We start from the raw sequence: 15,087 nt of genomic DNA, 5'->3' as shown, positions 1-15,087 counted from the left end.
CCACCCCACCTGTGCACCTCTCTGTTTATTTCCACTACCTCGATGCCTTTCTCTCTACTCATCTGCCATATCTCTTTGTTTGCGTCGACAACCGCTCTTTGCAGGTTGCCGTCACGCACCGGTACCTCCGGTATTGTGCATACCACTATCTGCACCTGAGGGGAAATGGCGCGCATGTCATCGACCCCTTTCGCCAATGTGGTCGCTAGTTCGGCTGATTCGTTACTCAAGACGTCGTTTAGACCTCCCGCGATTATCACGAGGTTACGTCCATTAGACTTAGCTGCAAGTTTTGCGTTAGCTTGTCTCATCACTGATCCCAGCCTATGGCCCGGGAACTTTCCTATTAAAACTCGTTTGTCGCCTCTCACCCTTTCCTTGACTGCTTCTGCGCATGTAGCTAAGTTCGAGTCCCCGGCGATTATCACGTGATCCGACTTTTCTGGTGGACTCTCCCGCACCTGGCCACTGCACCTGTTACTAGCGCGTGCTACTGCTGTTGTTTTGGCCCCTCCCGTTCCCAAGACTACTTCGCGGAAGGTGGGTCCTGTGTCCCTTGCACCTGTCTTTTCCAAACCTGTTTCCCCCTTCGCGCCTACCACTGTGGGGGTCGATGCCCCATTTTTCCCGCTGTCGCCTGCTTCCCTGTTCCCCGTGGCTACATTTGCTGGCATGGCTACATTTGCTGGCATGGCTACCTTTGCCAATCCCTCCTCGGCTGACTTAAGCCTTTCCGCCATAGCCATCGTTTTTTCCCGCTCTGTCGCTACCGCTTTCTCCAGCTCGGAGATTCTCACCTTGAGCTCATTCTGGGCGGCCATCATTATTTCCATCTTCGCCTCTAACTCGCATTGCTTACACTTGGCGTCAGCTCTCTCTGTCGTCTCATCCTCACAAACCTCTATTTTCCGCCCCATTCCGCATCCTGAACACTTTACGGTCTTTTTGACCATGGCTACAGAGCATTCACGCGGCAGATTAGATACACTTAAAGCCAAATGATATCACAAAACTCCGCAAGTATGTTACACTTCAAAGCACCTGTGCACCTTTCAGCCACGTGGTGGCCAAAACAACAAATATTAAAAAAAAAAAAAAACACCCGAAGCGACTGTCACACCACTTTGTACCAACAGCACAAAGTTGTAAGCTCTATTAAGCTGCAATCTAGTGGCTTAACTAAAGAAACAAGCTCGAATCATGCAAAAAAAAAGTGCGCCCCGGCGGAAGCGCCATAGGCGGCGAACTCAATCATTGCTCTCGGGAAAGCAAGCAGACGGCCGCCGTGGTTTCCTACGTCGTTGTACGTGTGTTTCCGCGTTGTTCACGTTCCCGTAGTGAAATAAGCAACGTTCGTCGTATGTGTGGTGGCCGAAACTTCAAGGGATGTCGAATAACAATTGCTGTGGAGTGGAGTGCTCAAACACATATAAAAACGCGCCCGGAACACGGTTTTACTCACTTACCGCAAGGCCTCCTGAACAAGAGCGACGGAAGCAATGGATCGCCGCTGTTGATTGGCAAAGACGAGCCGCTTCGTCATTGTGCGGGTTAACACGTCGCTTCTTGTTGTAATGCTTTCGTTCTGTCATATCGGTGCTCGCTGGATGCACTCGAGCATGTTGACACTGGTAGACGACCAAAGTTATCAGCCTGAGCATGCGTTGGTTCGGTTCGACCGCCGTGCAGGGCACTTCGCTCAAACGTTCTATATTTCAGAAGTGTTGTAGTTCGGGCGAGTTGGTCATCCATGAACTTAGCTTGTACTAGCGCGGTACATGTACCGCGCTATTACAAGCTATTATTATAAGCGTACCTTATTATAAGCGTGCTATTATTATAAGCGTACCTTATTGATCGGATATTTATTATTTACAGAAACATAAATGCAGCAATGGTTGACTTCAGAAAGAACAAGAAGTGATTGAGACGTTACCTTTGTAAACAAAACAAAGCGGATGTTCACCACGAGCTGCACCTCATAGCTGGATCTTGTTACGCTGGTCTGCGCGACGCACCTTTTATATTCACCGTCATGACGATTCACTCCACGCGGACGTTCGTTCTCCTCCGCAGTCGGTCATCACATGTCTTCTCGGCGACCCTCTTCAAAACTTGTCACTGTCATCTCTTGATACTTAACTCACAGCACTAGATCATCAAACAACACGTCTTCTGCGGTCGAGCGAACGATGCTATCACTAGAACGACATAACTTCATCGCCGACTAACTCCTCACTGACTGACTCTGGCCCCGCGCACTTGCTGCGCTTGCACTGCCTGTATCGGCTCGCGCCTGGGTTCGGGAAGGTGCGTATGATTCGTCTGTGCGTAGCGCAGCGGCACAGCGATAGCTAGGGAAAGGGCGAGATCCTCTCACCGATTCGTCTGCGGAATCAGACGGCGCCGCTGGCTCGGCTTTGCTTTCTCGAATATCCCGATCTTTCGCGTTCGTTGGCTGTGTCGGTGGCGTGTTCTGCGGAGAGGGTAAGAGGCGCGCGGGCGCGCTCCCGGCGCCTTTTTATACTTGTTTATTCGATGCGCGCGCTCTGTCGCGCACGAACCGTCGGCGCCAGGCTTTCATGCCGTCGTTCGAAATCGGCGACGTGCGCTTAGTTAAGCGCTCGTTCGTGGCAAACATCGTGCACAAGTCCACTCTCGTAGAGGCCCGCGCCTTTCCTGCAGCTGCCAGTGCAGAGTTAGTTGTCTGGCACCCGCACGAAGGGGAAATAGCAGCCGCGAACTTCATTCATCTCCTCACAGCAAGGCTGTGCAAAGCGCTGTCGTCTGCTCGGCTTCCCGCACGTACTCTCGGCGGCGCCCGCTAGGTGGCTATCAGTGGCGCCTCTATAGGTGGTGCACAAGGCGTATATAGCATTTATAATGAAATGCTCAAGTGCGCTCCCAAACATAAAGAACATCCTGCGCAAGTATTATCCGATATTAACAAGCAACAAGCGCCCAAGAAATGTGTTTGCCAAAGTACGAAGGGTCGTGTATCGCAGTAATAGGGAAGAGCTCTGGAAGTGGTGTGGCAGGGTAGGCTAGAGCCCCCTCTGTCTTCAGAAGCAAGGTGCTCAGCGCCTCCCGGTCAAATCCTATTACGGCACTAAAAAAAATGTTTTTTTATTTGCGCGGGGCGGCTTAAACGCGTGCTGCTGTGACGCGCTCAAACAAAGAACCAACTAGCGGGTGGAGAGGTTTGCTGAAAGGTCATAGCCAAAAAACGAAGGCCACTGCGACTTTTCGCCCAGTGTCCGCACCCTCGTTCTCATAGAAAACAGCGCAGATGAGTACGTATCCAGGGAAATGGGAAGGGGTGCAGGGCAAGGTTTTCCCACCCCCAGTCATACCAGTACCTTGCATTAGCGCCCCCCCTCTCTTTCTGCATTCATCAATTACCCCGCAGTGCCCAAAGATGTTATTGCAGGGGGGTTACAACACTGAGCAAAATACATCCTCACAGAGCACTTGTCCTTTAGTCAGCCTAATCCTTTGTTTAATTGTTTGAAGAAAACATGAATAGGGGATATTCACAATGCTTGGTGCCCCGGCAACATTGGACGCGTTCGCCATTTTTGCCTGGGCGGAATCGTCTGCTAGCGCCTCCATAAGGAGAAGCCACGGAGACGCAGTCATTGGCGGAGCTTTCGGGCCAAGAAAATGCGGCCGTTTCTTTCGTCATCCAGCGTCGAACGGCCAGCGGACCTCACTGTGCTGCCAGATATTCATAATGATTGGTGCTCCGGCAACATTCGACGCGTTCGCCATTTTTGGCTGGGCGGAAGCGTCTGCTAGCGCCTCCGTAAGGATAGGCCACGGAGACGCAGACATTGGCGGAGCTTTCGGACCAAGAAAATGAGGCCGTTTCTTTCGTCATCCAGCGCCGAACGGCCAGCGGACCTCACTGTGCTGCCAGATATTCATAATGCTTGGTGCTCCGGCAACATTGGACGCGTTCGCCATTTTTAGCTGGACAGAATCGTCTGCTAGCGCCTCCATAAGGATAGGCCACGGAGACGCAGACATTGGCGGAGCTTTCGGACCAAGAAAATGAGGCCGTTTCTTTCGTCATCCAGCGCCGAACGGCCAGCGGACCTCACTGTGCTGCCAGATATTCATAATGCTTGGTGCTCCGGCAACATTGGACGCGTTCGCCATTTTTAGCTGGACGGAATCGTCTGCTAGCGCCTCCATGAGGATAGGCCACGGAGACGCAGACATTGGCGGAGCTTTCGGACCAAGAAAATGAGGCCGTTTCTTTCGTCATCCAGCGCCGAACGGCCAGCGGACCTCACTGCGCTGCCAGAAATCGACGAGAACACAGTATTGGAGTTATGCGAGCTTAAAAACTCATCCGGACGGCAGCTGCAAGAGGCACACTGCTTTGTTAAGCCAAACTCTTGTTCTCTAGTGGCGTGCGCTTCCGATCTGATGCAGGCGTTCAAGAAAAGTGTTCCATGCCGAAGAGATGTGACTGTCAATCTTCTAAGATGACCTTGCACTGCAATATATCTGCATTGTATTTCCCCCTGCGATTATATACACGCGTCATAAACACTCGCCAGGTACCGACACCACGTTGTTTATGCGCGACCTATGCAACGCTGTGCTGCTTTCCTCGGTTCATTTCTTCAGCCGCAGGCATTTCCACACCCGTCGGAATAGCGTGAGTCATACTTTTTCCGAAATAAACAAGGCATGGACATAAGCATGAGCGGTGCGCCGCAAGACAAACAAATATACTGATCTCACGTTTGAACTGTATACAAAGAGAGCGGCCCGAGTAATGCTCTTTTACTGCACACCGATTGGTAATCCATTGCGCGGATGTTCTGGTTTTCTTGAACGCTAACCATGTGCGTTCATTGACATATCTTTTAAAATATTTCATCCTTTGCTTTCGCATCCCACGGCGGCGTTGCATTACCGTGCGCTATTGCGAACACCGAGTGCTATTGCCGTGTGCTATTACCGTACGCTATTGCTACGAGGGCACGCGATCAACGGAAAGATGCGTGCGATGATCTAACTAAGGTGCCTCGATGTTCCCGCCTCCTTCGGTACACGGCACGGTGGAGATACTGCTTTTGTGGGCGCAAAAAAAACAACAATAAAGAATGTTTTTTTTTGGAAGGGAGGCAGTGCAGGCCTTCAATTTCCTGGCCTATTATGATCATGAGAAGCCGTTGCAGCTGCAGTGCGATGTATCACCAGTAGGAGCCATTTGGTCCCGCAACATCAACGATGTTGAATACCTCAGCGCTTTCCACTCCAGGGCTGACAAGAATAGGTGTTCTGGAGCGCACGGTTTCGGGGCTACTTCTACGAACATCAATTTGTCATAATGACTGACCACATACCCCTTGTTGGTTTATTCAATCCGAAAGAGGTGATACCACCAACGGCTAGAATTCAGTGTTGGACCGTGTTTGTCGGCAACAAAACATGGCAGTACCCAAAGGGCAGTGAGCTTTCAAATGCCAAGGCTTCAGCCGATCGCAACTGCCGGTTACACAGCCGCGAAATGGCTACACCAACTAACAGAAGTACTAGGAAACCAACAAGGCCGAATTGTCTTACCAACAAGGCTAAATTTCTTCTCTTGTAACAGGAGTACGTCTTCTTTGGCCAAGTCTTCGAAGAAATAGCAATATGCGCCCGAGAGGTGATACAAATCGCCGATGAGATGCAACTCTTCAACAGGCCTAACAATAGAGGGATGGCCACTGTTTCACACACAGGATCACGAACAGTACCGGCCGTACTTCAACAGAAGGATGAAACTGACCATAAGCCACAATTCGGGGGGCATTAAGTTGTTTCAATTTACCAGTGGCAGCAAGAAGACGTTCACTAAGCCTGCTGCATGAAACTCATCCCGCTATGGCTTCCATGGAGAGCACAGCCAGAACAGTGTTTCGGCACTAGGGACTAGACTCAGACATTGAGCGATTGGCGAAATCATGTTATGTTTGTGCGTAGGTTTCCGCATTCAATCTTCACAGGTAGCGATGGCATGGCCAGTGACTGAGGAACAATGTTCTGCATGCTAACTTCGCAGGTCCGGTGCACGGGCACATGGCCATAGTCATCATAGACTCAGAAACAAAATGGATCGGAGCAGTGGCAATAAAGGTTGCCACGTCGGTAACCATTGTCAGAGCACCAAGGTCCATACTTTCATGGTTTCGGCTTCCAGAAACGCTCGTATCCGACACTGGACCACATAATCTTGAGAACAGCAGCGCAATATTTAAGAAACACAAACAAGCAATGATACGCACTGCACAGGCGCTGAGCCACAACTTAAGACGTCACGCACATGTTTCGGCCGTTCGAGATCGTCTACGCTCAAGATCATGCAGACCCAATCAGCCCGGCAGTGACACCTAAGCAATAGACCACAGTTTGTGGGCGTGGCCTATTGCGAGCTCTTGACACATAAAAAGATGCAACAACTTAGAACAGCACCTTATCACCCACAATCTAATCTATTAGGCAACTGTGTGTGGGAATATAACGTGAAAATTATGCACATCTTTCAAAAATGTAAGCAATGACTCACACTTAAAGAAATATTGACACCTTTTTTCGAAGGCGAGTTTACTCTGCCATACAAATCTCCTGTATACAGAATCAGAGGCTGGGTCCGAGCTATTTGGTACATTGACATTATGAAACCGTTAAGTGCACAAGGACGGAAACAAGAAGACGACACACAGAGCGCTTGTGTGTCGTCTTCTTGTTCCCGTCTTTGTGTGCTTAACGGTTTCATACTGTATACAGAGACGGCTCTGAGCAATGAAGCTCAGCAAATGCTGATAAGTTATTTTAATTTGATATTAAAGTCCATTTTTCCGTGGTGCACCTACTGATATGGACACTAGCTTGACGTCAGGCTACAGTACAAATTCTTGTGACTTCACGCAGCAGTCTGGTTAGTTGTGGTGACGTTAGGTACCAAAACTTCCAAGATGGCCGCTTGTGCGGCATCAAAACTTCCAAAATGGCCGCTTGTGCGTCACCAACGAAGCCACGGTGCGGAGGGGCCGTGGAAACGTCACTCGTCACTACATATTGTGCGAGCACGTGACGAGGAGCTCATACCGTGTTGTGACGTCAGGGTACAGTAGGAACCAAAACTAGCTTTTAAAAACATATTGCAATTACTTTTTCAGGGCGCACTCGCACTTAGGACTACCTTGTCTAGGCTCTTGAGGGCTTGACCTTTCATTTGACGCAAAAAACGACAACTGAAAATGCTCGTGTTAGTACCCCTTTAAAAATAGGTTCCCTGTGAACAGTAGAGGAAGCAGTGGAATTTGCTCTTGATATGGTAATGGAAAGTGCTTTTTCTATATTATAGTCTAATTCATTGCATTGTAGCAGGATGGTTCACTACATTTATCACATATGGGTGGATCACCATGCAACGGAAGGTATGCGTGTTGTCTCTGTGTTCTATCCTGAGTCTGCAAAGTGATTTTACGGCGTTATTTTGATACCAACGGCCAATTTATAGGGTACAGTTTGATAACGTGTAGCTCATTTTGTGTTTCAGTGCCCCATAGGCGCCGCCAGTAAGCCCTGAGCTATGCTCGCGGACAAATATTTCTGGCAATAAAGGGAAGCCTACAGAGCCGAACCACGCGTGTGCTATCGCTGAAGAATATAGTCCCAGAATTGCGTCCGTGTTTTATGCGCGAGAAAAAGAGCAACATTACTTCATTTTTTACGGGACGCTGTTTGAAAAGAGAATCAGCACGCACCAAGGAGATATTTATGTTTGTTTTACTTTATGCAGTTTCATTTCCCGCTTTTCCGCGCGTGAAAAAATGGCACATTTTACGTGCGCCTCACAGTCAAAATGGCGTCTTCGTCTTCCACCCTCTGCAGCTTTTCCCGACTGCCTGAGCCTGAGCCCGAGCCGAGCTGCCTGAGCCTGTGACGGCCACTCGAATAATCAAACGGCCGTCACAGGAGATACGGGAGCTTCACAAAACAAAACTAAATTCGAAACGCCCGCCGAACCGGACTACTTCGCGGAGCAGTACATGTGAAGAAAAGGCTCCGCCTCCGTAGCCTTTCCTTCGTTGCCAAGAGAAGTTGTCCGCGAGCACGAAGGAAGGAAAGAACTGAAGAGGGGCCCTGACGTCACTCTCGTTGAAGCCTCGATGAAGCCGGAAGTCGGCCATATTGACCGGGCAGATCCTCCTCTCTCGTTTACATGCGAACAGCGCAGTAGAAGGGAGCTCGCTCTCTCGGCTCGAAAAGCACGTGCCGTGGCGATCCGAAACCAACTGAACGGAATTTAACACGCTGGATCAGCGCGATACCACTGCCGAAATCATTTCGTGCGCTGCAGTTGCGCACGAGCCTATAGCGAGCGCGTTCGCCGGCTCGTCTGTCTACCCTCCGAATGCCCTTCCTCAGCGTCCGAGGTGAAAACGCAAAGAGCGCGCGAGCGTCTGTTGGTGGTTTAGGGCATAGAGTTTCCTACAATACTTACTAGAGGGAACTCTGGCGCTAGTGCCCGTGGGAGCTGCAACGCATGGCGCTTCAGCCAGCATGGGAATAATGGGTAGTACACGGATTTGTCTAAACTTCGTTCTTTCGGCTCCGTTTGGCTCCGCGTCGCCTGCATCTGCTTTGTCACAAAACGAAGTTCAGCAAAAATCAGCAGTTCCACTTCACCACTTTAACCTTTTTAGGCTCACCAGTTCAAATCTGGTCAAGAAGTTCACAACGATCCATTCTTTTATCCGAAAGAACACCAATACACAGCAATAAACAAAGCCACAAGTGCGTTTGAAGCCCGCAAGTATGAAGACTAGGCAAATCCGTATACTACCCATCATTCCCATGGTGGTTGAACGATCGCAGCGCCTGAGCCCCCTCTCTATGGAAACTCTATGGTTTAGGGGCCTGGCGTTTCTCGCGTCGACTGCGGCGACGGCTCCCGTAACTAACGATACGAGTGTAGTGAGTGCACACAGTACGGAACGTTCGACTAGCAATATCCTTCGGTTGGCAAACTGTGCTTAGGCTACGAGGGCAAACAAGCATCACCAAGTAAACAAGCTTTCGCTTGCATAACCGTACCTAGCCGAGCTAAGCCGCAGCCATTATATTAAACGCTTTAGTTTTATGCTGCGGCTTTGTTTTCCTCTGTTCGTGCTATCGGCCAGAATGTGAGCTTGACGCGGCGATAGTGTACGAATAAACTCCGCGTAATTTCACGGCGCTTGAGAATGATCAGCGATGACCGACAGAGCTCCTACTTCACGTACGTACGTACATTCCGGCCTATAGACCAATGGCTAAACCAACGGAAGTTTACGAGCACAAACACGTATTTTCGTCATGGCTTGAGGAATCGCTTTACTGAACAAGGCGGCCACGCAGCGGGGAAACGTGGCGAGCAACAGCACACCGACAAGGAGGCAAGCACAAGAGTAGGCCGCGAACTAGATACGCTGACTACGGCGCGTGGTGTCAATGTATTTACGACATCTATTCACGCATTCTACAGAAATCACGATCGGCCGTGCGACGCCTTCTATGGCTGCATTCCGTCTCTCACGCGGCGCCCGGTCACCGTGCCCGTGTTCCAGGTAAAAGCTCACCGGCGTCAGCATCATGCGACTGGTGAGCTTGTGCACGGTGCAGGTGTGCGAAAGACACTCGAACGCGGTTGCTCTAATGCTGAGAGCACACTGCTAGAAGGGAGCATCGCAAATAAAACAGAAAAGGTGTTTTAATACGCGCAACCAAGTTCTTACTGTAAACGTATAGAACACGAATCTACATATGTGATGTCCTCATTTCGTCTTGCGGGGCACAAATGTTTCGTCCGCTGTCAAAAGCAGGAACACTGCACAACCGTCACTGACCTGCAAGGCGTTCGTCGTGGTTCCGTTCTATCAGGTGCTCCGCTCTGTCATGGTGCCTGAGCCCGATATCGCTAAGCACTTCAAATACGTACTTCATCTGCTTTATCCGCTGCAGGGTACGTGGATACGCGCTCGTTCCACGCACTATTGAGGCCCTGTGGCGGCTACCAGCAGGTTTTGTAAATACTGTTAGGTACAATAACCACCGGCTGAGCACTGCGTAGCGAACAGCGTAGCACAAAGAATGAATATCCGCCACGCTTCCGTACAAGACCTACGGAAGCGCTCAAGCTGCCACCGCTACTGCCGCTACACTGCACAGCACGGCGCGCCACGTAACCATAGCAAAGCCGCCATGGTGCCCAGTGGATATGGCCGCTATGACGTCATTTCTTCCACACTTTTCTGCCAGCGCGCCGGCTGGGCATGCCCTCTCCAGAGTTCTTTCCTTCCTCCGTGTCCGCGAGTATAGAGGGTATGGATGAACCAGCAGCATTTTCGGGGACGGATGCAGCTAGCCGATCTGCCAACATATTTTCTGCGAATTCGCGGTGCCCTCGCACCCAAAACACTACAGCATGTTGTTTTAATGCATAGATGGTGCAGAGCAAATGAGACGATCACATAATTTCGGTGTTTTCTTAGAGCTTTCAACGCTTTTACAACGCTAAGGAATCTGTTTATATGTAACTGCATTTCGTAATTTTATTTCTTTAATATGTTTAACGGTGCCAATATCACATAAGCCTCTGCTGTGAAGAGGCCTGTATTATGGTGCGTGCAGTACACCGGCACCAGTAAAGGATGGACGGACCGCTGCATACGACACACCAATGTATGACTTTGGAGCATCTGTAAAAAACTGTGTTCATTGAAAATGTTAATGAGCAGCAGCTGTGCCACTGAAAATGTACAACGCAGCACAGTGCGCACTTAAGATTGTGCAATACTTTACATTCAGCACAATTTTCATCCATAGTTCGACACTTAGTTTTGTGGAAGCAAGTAATGTGGCCATAAAAATTGCGAGACAGCGCATTTGAATAATTACGTTATGAACTACAGCTTGTACAAAAAATTACACCATTTCCCGCTAAAGGGGACCATGAGGCGATGCGAAGCCGGAGCACTTGCACGATCGCGTTCCACTGGCGTTCTTTGGGCATGCTACCAACCTCGCGTCGTGGAACGCGAAGAGGAACGCTACGCGCGTCTTGTCTTCCCTCTATCCTGGCCGTTAATTCTCGCAGGGCGAGCGGGGAACGCAGTCTGCAGGCGTGCGAGTGGGGGCTGCGTAGGAGAGGAGAGAGGGGGAAGGGACGCGCATGCGCTGGTGCTCATCGCGGCGTTGCGCAGGAGAGAATTTCGGCATGTCTAGCCCGCGTTTCAGAGGAAGAGTGGAGAGGGGGAGGGGAGAGGGAAAGTGGAGAGGGTGAAAGGGGGAGGCACAGCGGAGAGGGGAGAGGAGAGTGTGGAGAGGAGGAGGGGAGAGGGGAAGTGGAGAGGTGGATGAGAGAGGGTGAGTGGAGAGGGTATGCGCATGCGCAGTAAGGGTGGTCACGCCGCACACCACCACCACCACCACCACCTGATTGAACTCCGCCATAAGATACTTCGCATCTAACAAAGGTAACATGAAATAACATTACTTGCGAACATTTTTATCGTCCAGTCTCACGGGTAAGTCATGTCCGCTAATCACAGATGCATGTCTCTCCGTCCATTTGGTGTAAACTACTGATATTTTGCAATGACTTCCATGTAATTAATAATAATATCTGGGGTTTTACGTCCCGAAACCACCATATGATTATGAGAGACGCCGTAGTGGAGGGCTCCGGAAATTTCGACCATCTGGTGTTCTTTAGCGTGTATCCACACGACGGACTTATCCGCGGAAATCTCGTCCGCGGACGATCGTTCCGCCGCCCGTCCGGCTGGAAAGCACATCCAGACGACGGACGAAGCGAGTAGACGGACGCGCCGCAGCAAAAAAACATGGCGGCACTGTCTGAAGCGAGAGCTGCCCGCTTGGAATCTTTGAGCTCTTCGTCGCGCATTGCGTGGGCTGTTAGTCCCAAACTGATGATTGTGTCGGCTTTAGGTTTGTGTCCTCAAGCTTCGCCGGCAACGTATTCATGACAATTCGGTACTCTTTCCAAGCGCCCTACTCGTTTTCTGAGAGCTGTAGGCTTAGCGAGTACCTCTTTTGGCAGAACATGAGCTCGGTGATCTGCGATAGCTACCAAATCTCAGAGGTCATAATAATGTGCGAATGCTTGCTTGTTCTTTTTTTCTCTAGATGGCGCGAGCAGTCTGGAAGTCGGGTGATATGGGATGGACAGGCTTTGAAGTGAGGGAAGCGCAGAGCAAAATGAGATTCGAAGAGAGGCTGAGGAAAATGAAGAAGAGTAGATGGGCAGAGAAGGTTTTTAGGTATTTGTATAGAAAAAGCGTTGACACGCAGTGGAGAAAAAGAACTAGGAGGCTCACCAGTAAATATACGGCTGGCAGTGCGGGCGATATGACAACAAGGAGCATTAAGCGGAAGGTCAGAGAGGCGGAGAAGACTTATTGGATGACAGCGATGGAAAAGAAGCCGGCTCTAAGTAACTACCGAAAAGGAAAAAACGAAATAAGGAGGGAAAGGTTTTATGATAATTCGAGGGGAAGCGCTTTGCTGTTTGAGGCAAGGTCGGGCTGCCTGAGAACGCGTAGTTATAAAGCGAGATTCAGTAACGAAGAAGAACAATGTACATGCTGCGGGGGAACTAAGGAAACGATGGAACATGTACTGATTGAATGTGGCGATATTCACCCAGGTATACGTGTGGGCACGAGTCTACATGAAGCCTTGGGTTTTAGGGACAACAATGGAAAGCTGAACACGCCCGCGATAGAAATAAGTAAGAGACGGTTAGAGTATTGGTGGCAGAAAAGTAGAGATAAAGTACAAAAATAAATAATTGGGGGAAAAAGGTTATTCTGCCTTAAGAGGCAGAGAGATGGACTGTGAATTTATATTTTTTGTTATAATAACATAGATTTAATCAATGTAGATAAGGCATTAGGACAACATGAAACAAGGAAGTTTTTTTCTTTTTTTTCTTTTTTTATCCTTCGAGCCTGGTGGCAGACATGTCACCGCCCCGTTATAAAGGGGACGCTCATAGCATCCATCCATCCATCGAAAACACATTCATCGCTAGCAAAAGTATTGAAGGTTTTTACGTTTCCGTCTATGGCGCAGAGTTTCTTTAAGTTGAAGATGGAGTTCGAAAGAAAGCGACGATTAGCTGCAATGGCTGTTGCATTACCAGAATTAGACGGTGAAGCGCTCTTCTTTCCTGCAAAAAGATCTTGTTGGCAAAAGGACTACAAGCATCTGGGTATACAACACCAACTGTACGGTGAGCTTTTGGTTACACCGAAGAATACAGGGGGCTGCTGCGAGTGTCAAGAGAGCAGTTTGTTCAGTTGCTGTCGCTCGTGGGACCTCGCATAGAACGACAGGACCCCGTGATGCGGCGAGCCATATCAGCGGAAACAAGGCTGCAGGTCGCGCTACGGTACCTTGCTTCGGGCAAGTGTTGCACGTCTGTGCATTTCTACTCGAAACATAGCTCCCATTTATTGCATCCGAGACTGTTCAGTTTAACCTACGCGCAGACTTGGAGAGCCTCGCTTTTGGAGCAGCCATTACGTTGTGTGTTGGAAAACGCCTACAAGGTTTAAAATAGATATCTGGCAATAATAAAATAAATCTTCATCGGCTAAATTTACGAAACTGTACGAGAAAAAGAAAAAGCTATAGCCACCATAAAAAAGCAGCGCTTGTTGCTAGACCTATAATGGCACCCTCGGCTAAATCTGTTGTGGTATTCCGCGCGAATCCGAATGCGAAAAAGAGCTTGGCATTTTCCGTCCGCGACGTCCGCGGACGAGGCACGGATGGCACAAATCCGTGACGCGGGGTCACGTGATGCGCCGTCCGCGGCGGAAAAGACGGATTCGGTCCGTCGTGTGGATACACCCTAGCACCTAAATCTAAGTACACGGGCCTCTACCATTTCGCCTCCATCGAAATGCGACCGCCGCGGCCAGGATCGAACGACTTCCATGTAATTACACAATGTTCCGTGGCATAGGAGCATCAAGCATGGCCTTATGCCTATTTATACGCAATGCGCTACTTTTTGCTAATGAACGAAAGCTTATCACAGCCAACAAAGAGGCAAACTGGGCCGCAGTTAACGAAGAGGGCTCACCAGAGGCAAGTTGTAGTACATCCCGAAGATCATGCGTGGCAGGAAGGCAAACAGTGCGTCTTGCAGGCACACCTGCACACATTGATAAGGCAGTGAGAGATGCTAACATTTCTTTTACACAAACCGGCACAGGTAATAGTACTTGCAGGAGCTTTTGTGGCTGGAATTTTGTAAGTGCACAGCTGGATAGCCCACCGTGCTTGTTCCCACAAAATAAAAGCAATGCTTGTCTGCTTCACTGATGGGCTAGTTGGGATCGCATCATGTACAGCGTAGCTCTGCTGCCTTGTGCGCTCTGCTACGCTGTGCAGTGCATTGACTAAGCAACGCACACCGTTTCATTACAAGTCTTTATTTTGTGTCGCGTAATTCCAACCCTGGACAGTTAGATCAGCAATAACACTACCTTTAAGCAGCCAGACCGGTAGTGAAATGACGCAGTTATACTGAGCAATTAAGCATGACATTCAATATTTATTTATTTTGGAATAAACATTTGTTTTCCTGCATCAAGGCACTCCAATGGGCATGAAAGATAGAAGATCAAGGGCTCATTTTCTTAGACACAACGTAAAGAAGACAATGAAGACAGAGAAGGTATAGGGTATGTAGTCTTTAACTGCAGTTTAGTAATTACGATATGCAGAAGTGCGGACTGTTGGGCCAGTTGGCGCATCATTGTGAAACCTTTTGTGTGGAACAACACATGGTACAGGAAAGAACATTTGTGGAAGGGATAGACGCTCACTTACAACTGAAGTTTAATGAAAATATTCCAAGAAACCCGAATGGGCGCACATGCATCGTTCCAAAAAAAGCTCATATGTAAACGCACTGATAACTTTCTAATATACTCACGCCTTGCCAAATAGCACAGTTCTTTAGCCGTCAGCGCGAGTGACGGTACACCCACGTACATGTCG

The 15,087-nt window shown here is 49.4% G+C and overlaps 1 protein-coding gene across 1 annotated transcript in view; it reads right to left on the bottom strand.

The window, feature by feature from the left end:
- Positions 1-15,087, bottom strand: part of LOC119406732 (EGF domain-specific O-linked N-acetylglucosamine transferase) — a 346,078-nt gene that overhangs the window by 125,019 nt on the left and 205,972 nt on the right. Inside the window, exon 11 of the mRNA XM_049420193.1 lies at positions 14,165-14,236. Coding sequence (XP_049276150.1) covers positions 14,165-14,236 — 72 coding nt within the window. The remainder of the gene's footprint in view (positions 1-14,164; positions 14,237-15,087) is intronic.

The sequence above is a fragment of the Rhipicephalus sanguineus genome, chromosome 10 (genome assembly GCF_013339695.2).
Source record: "Rhipicephalus sanguineus isolate Rsan-2018 chromosome 10, BIME_Rsan_1.4, whole genome shotgun sequence".
Taxonomy (NCBI): Eukaryota; Metazoa; Arthropoda; class Arachnida; order Ixodida; family Ixodidae; genus Rhipicephalus; species Rhipicephalus sanguineus.
This window is presented reverse-complemented; position numbering and strand designations above follow the sequence as displayed.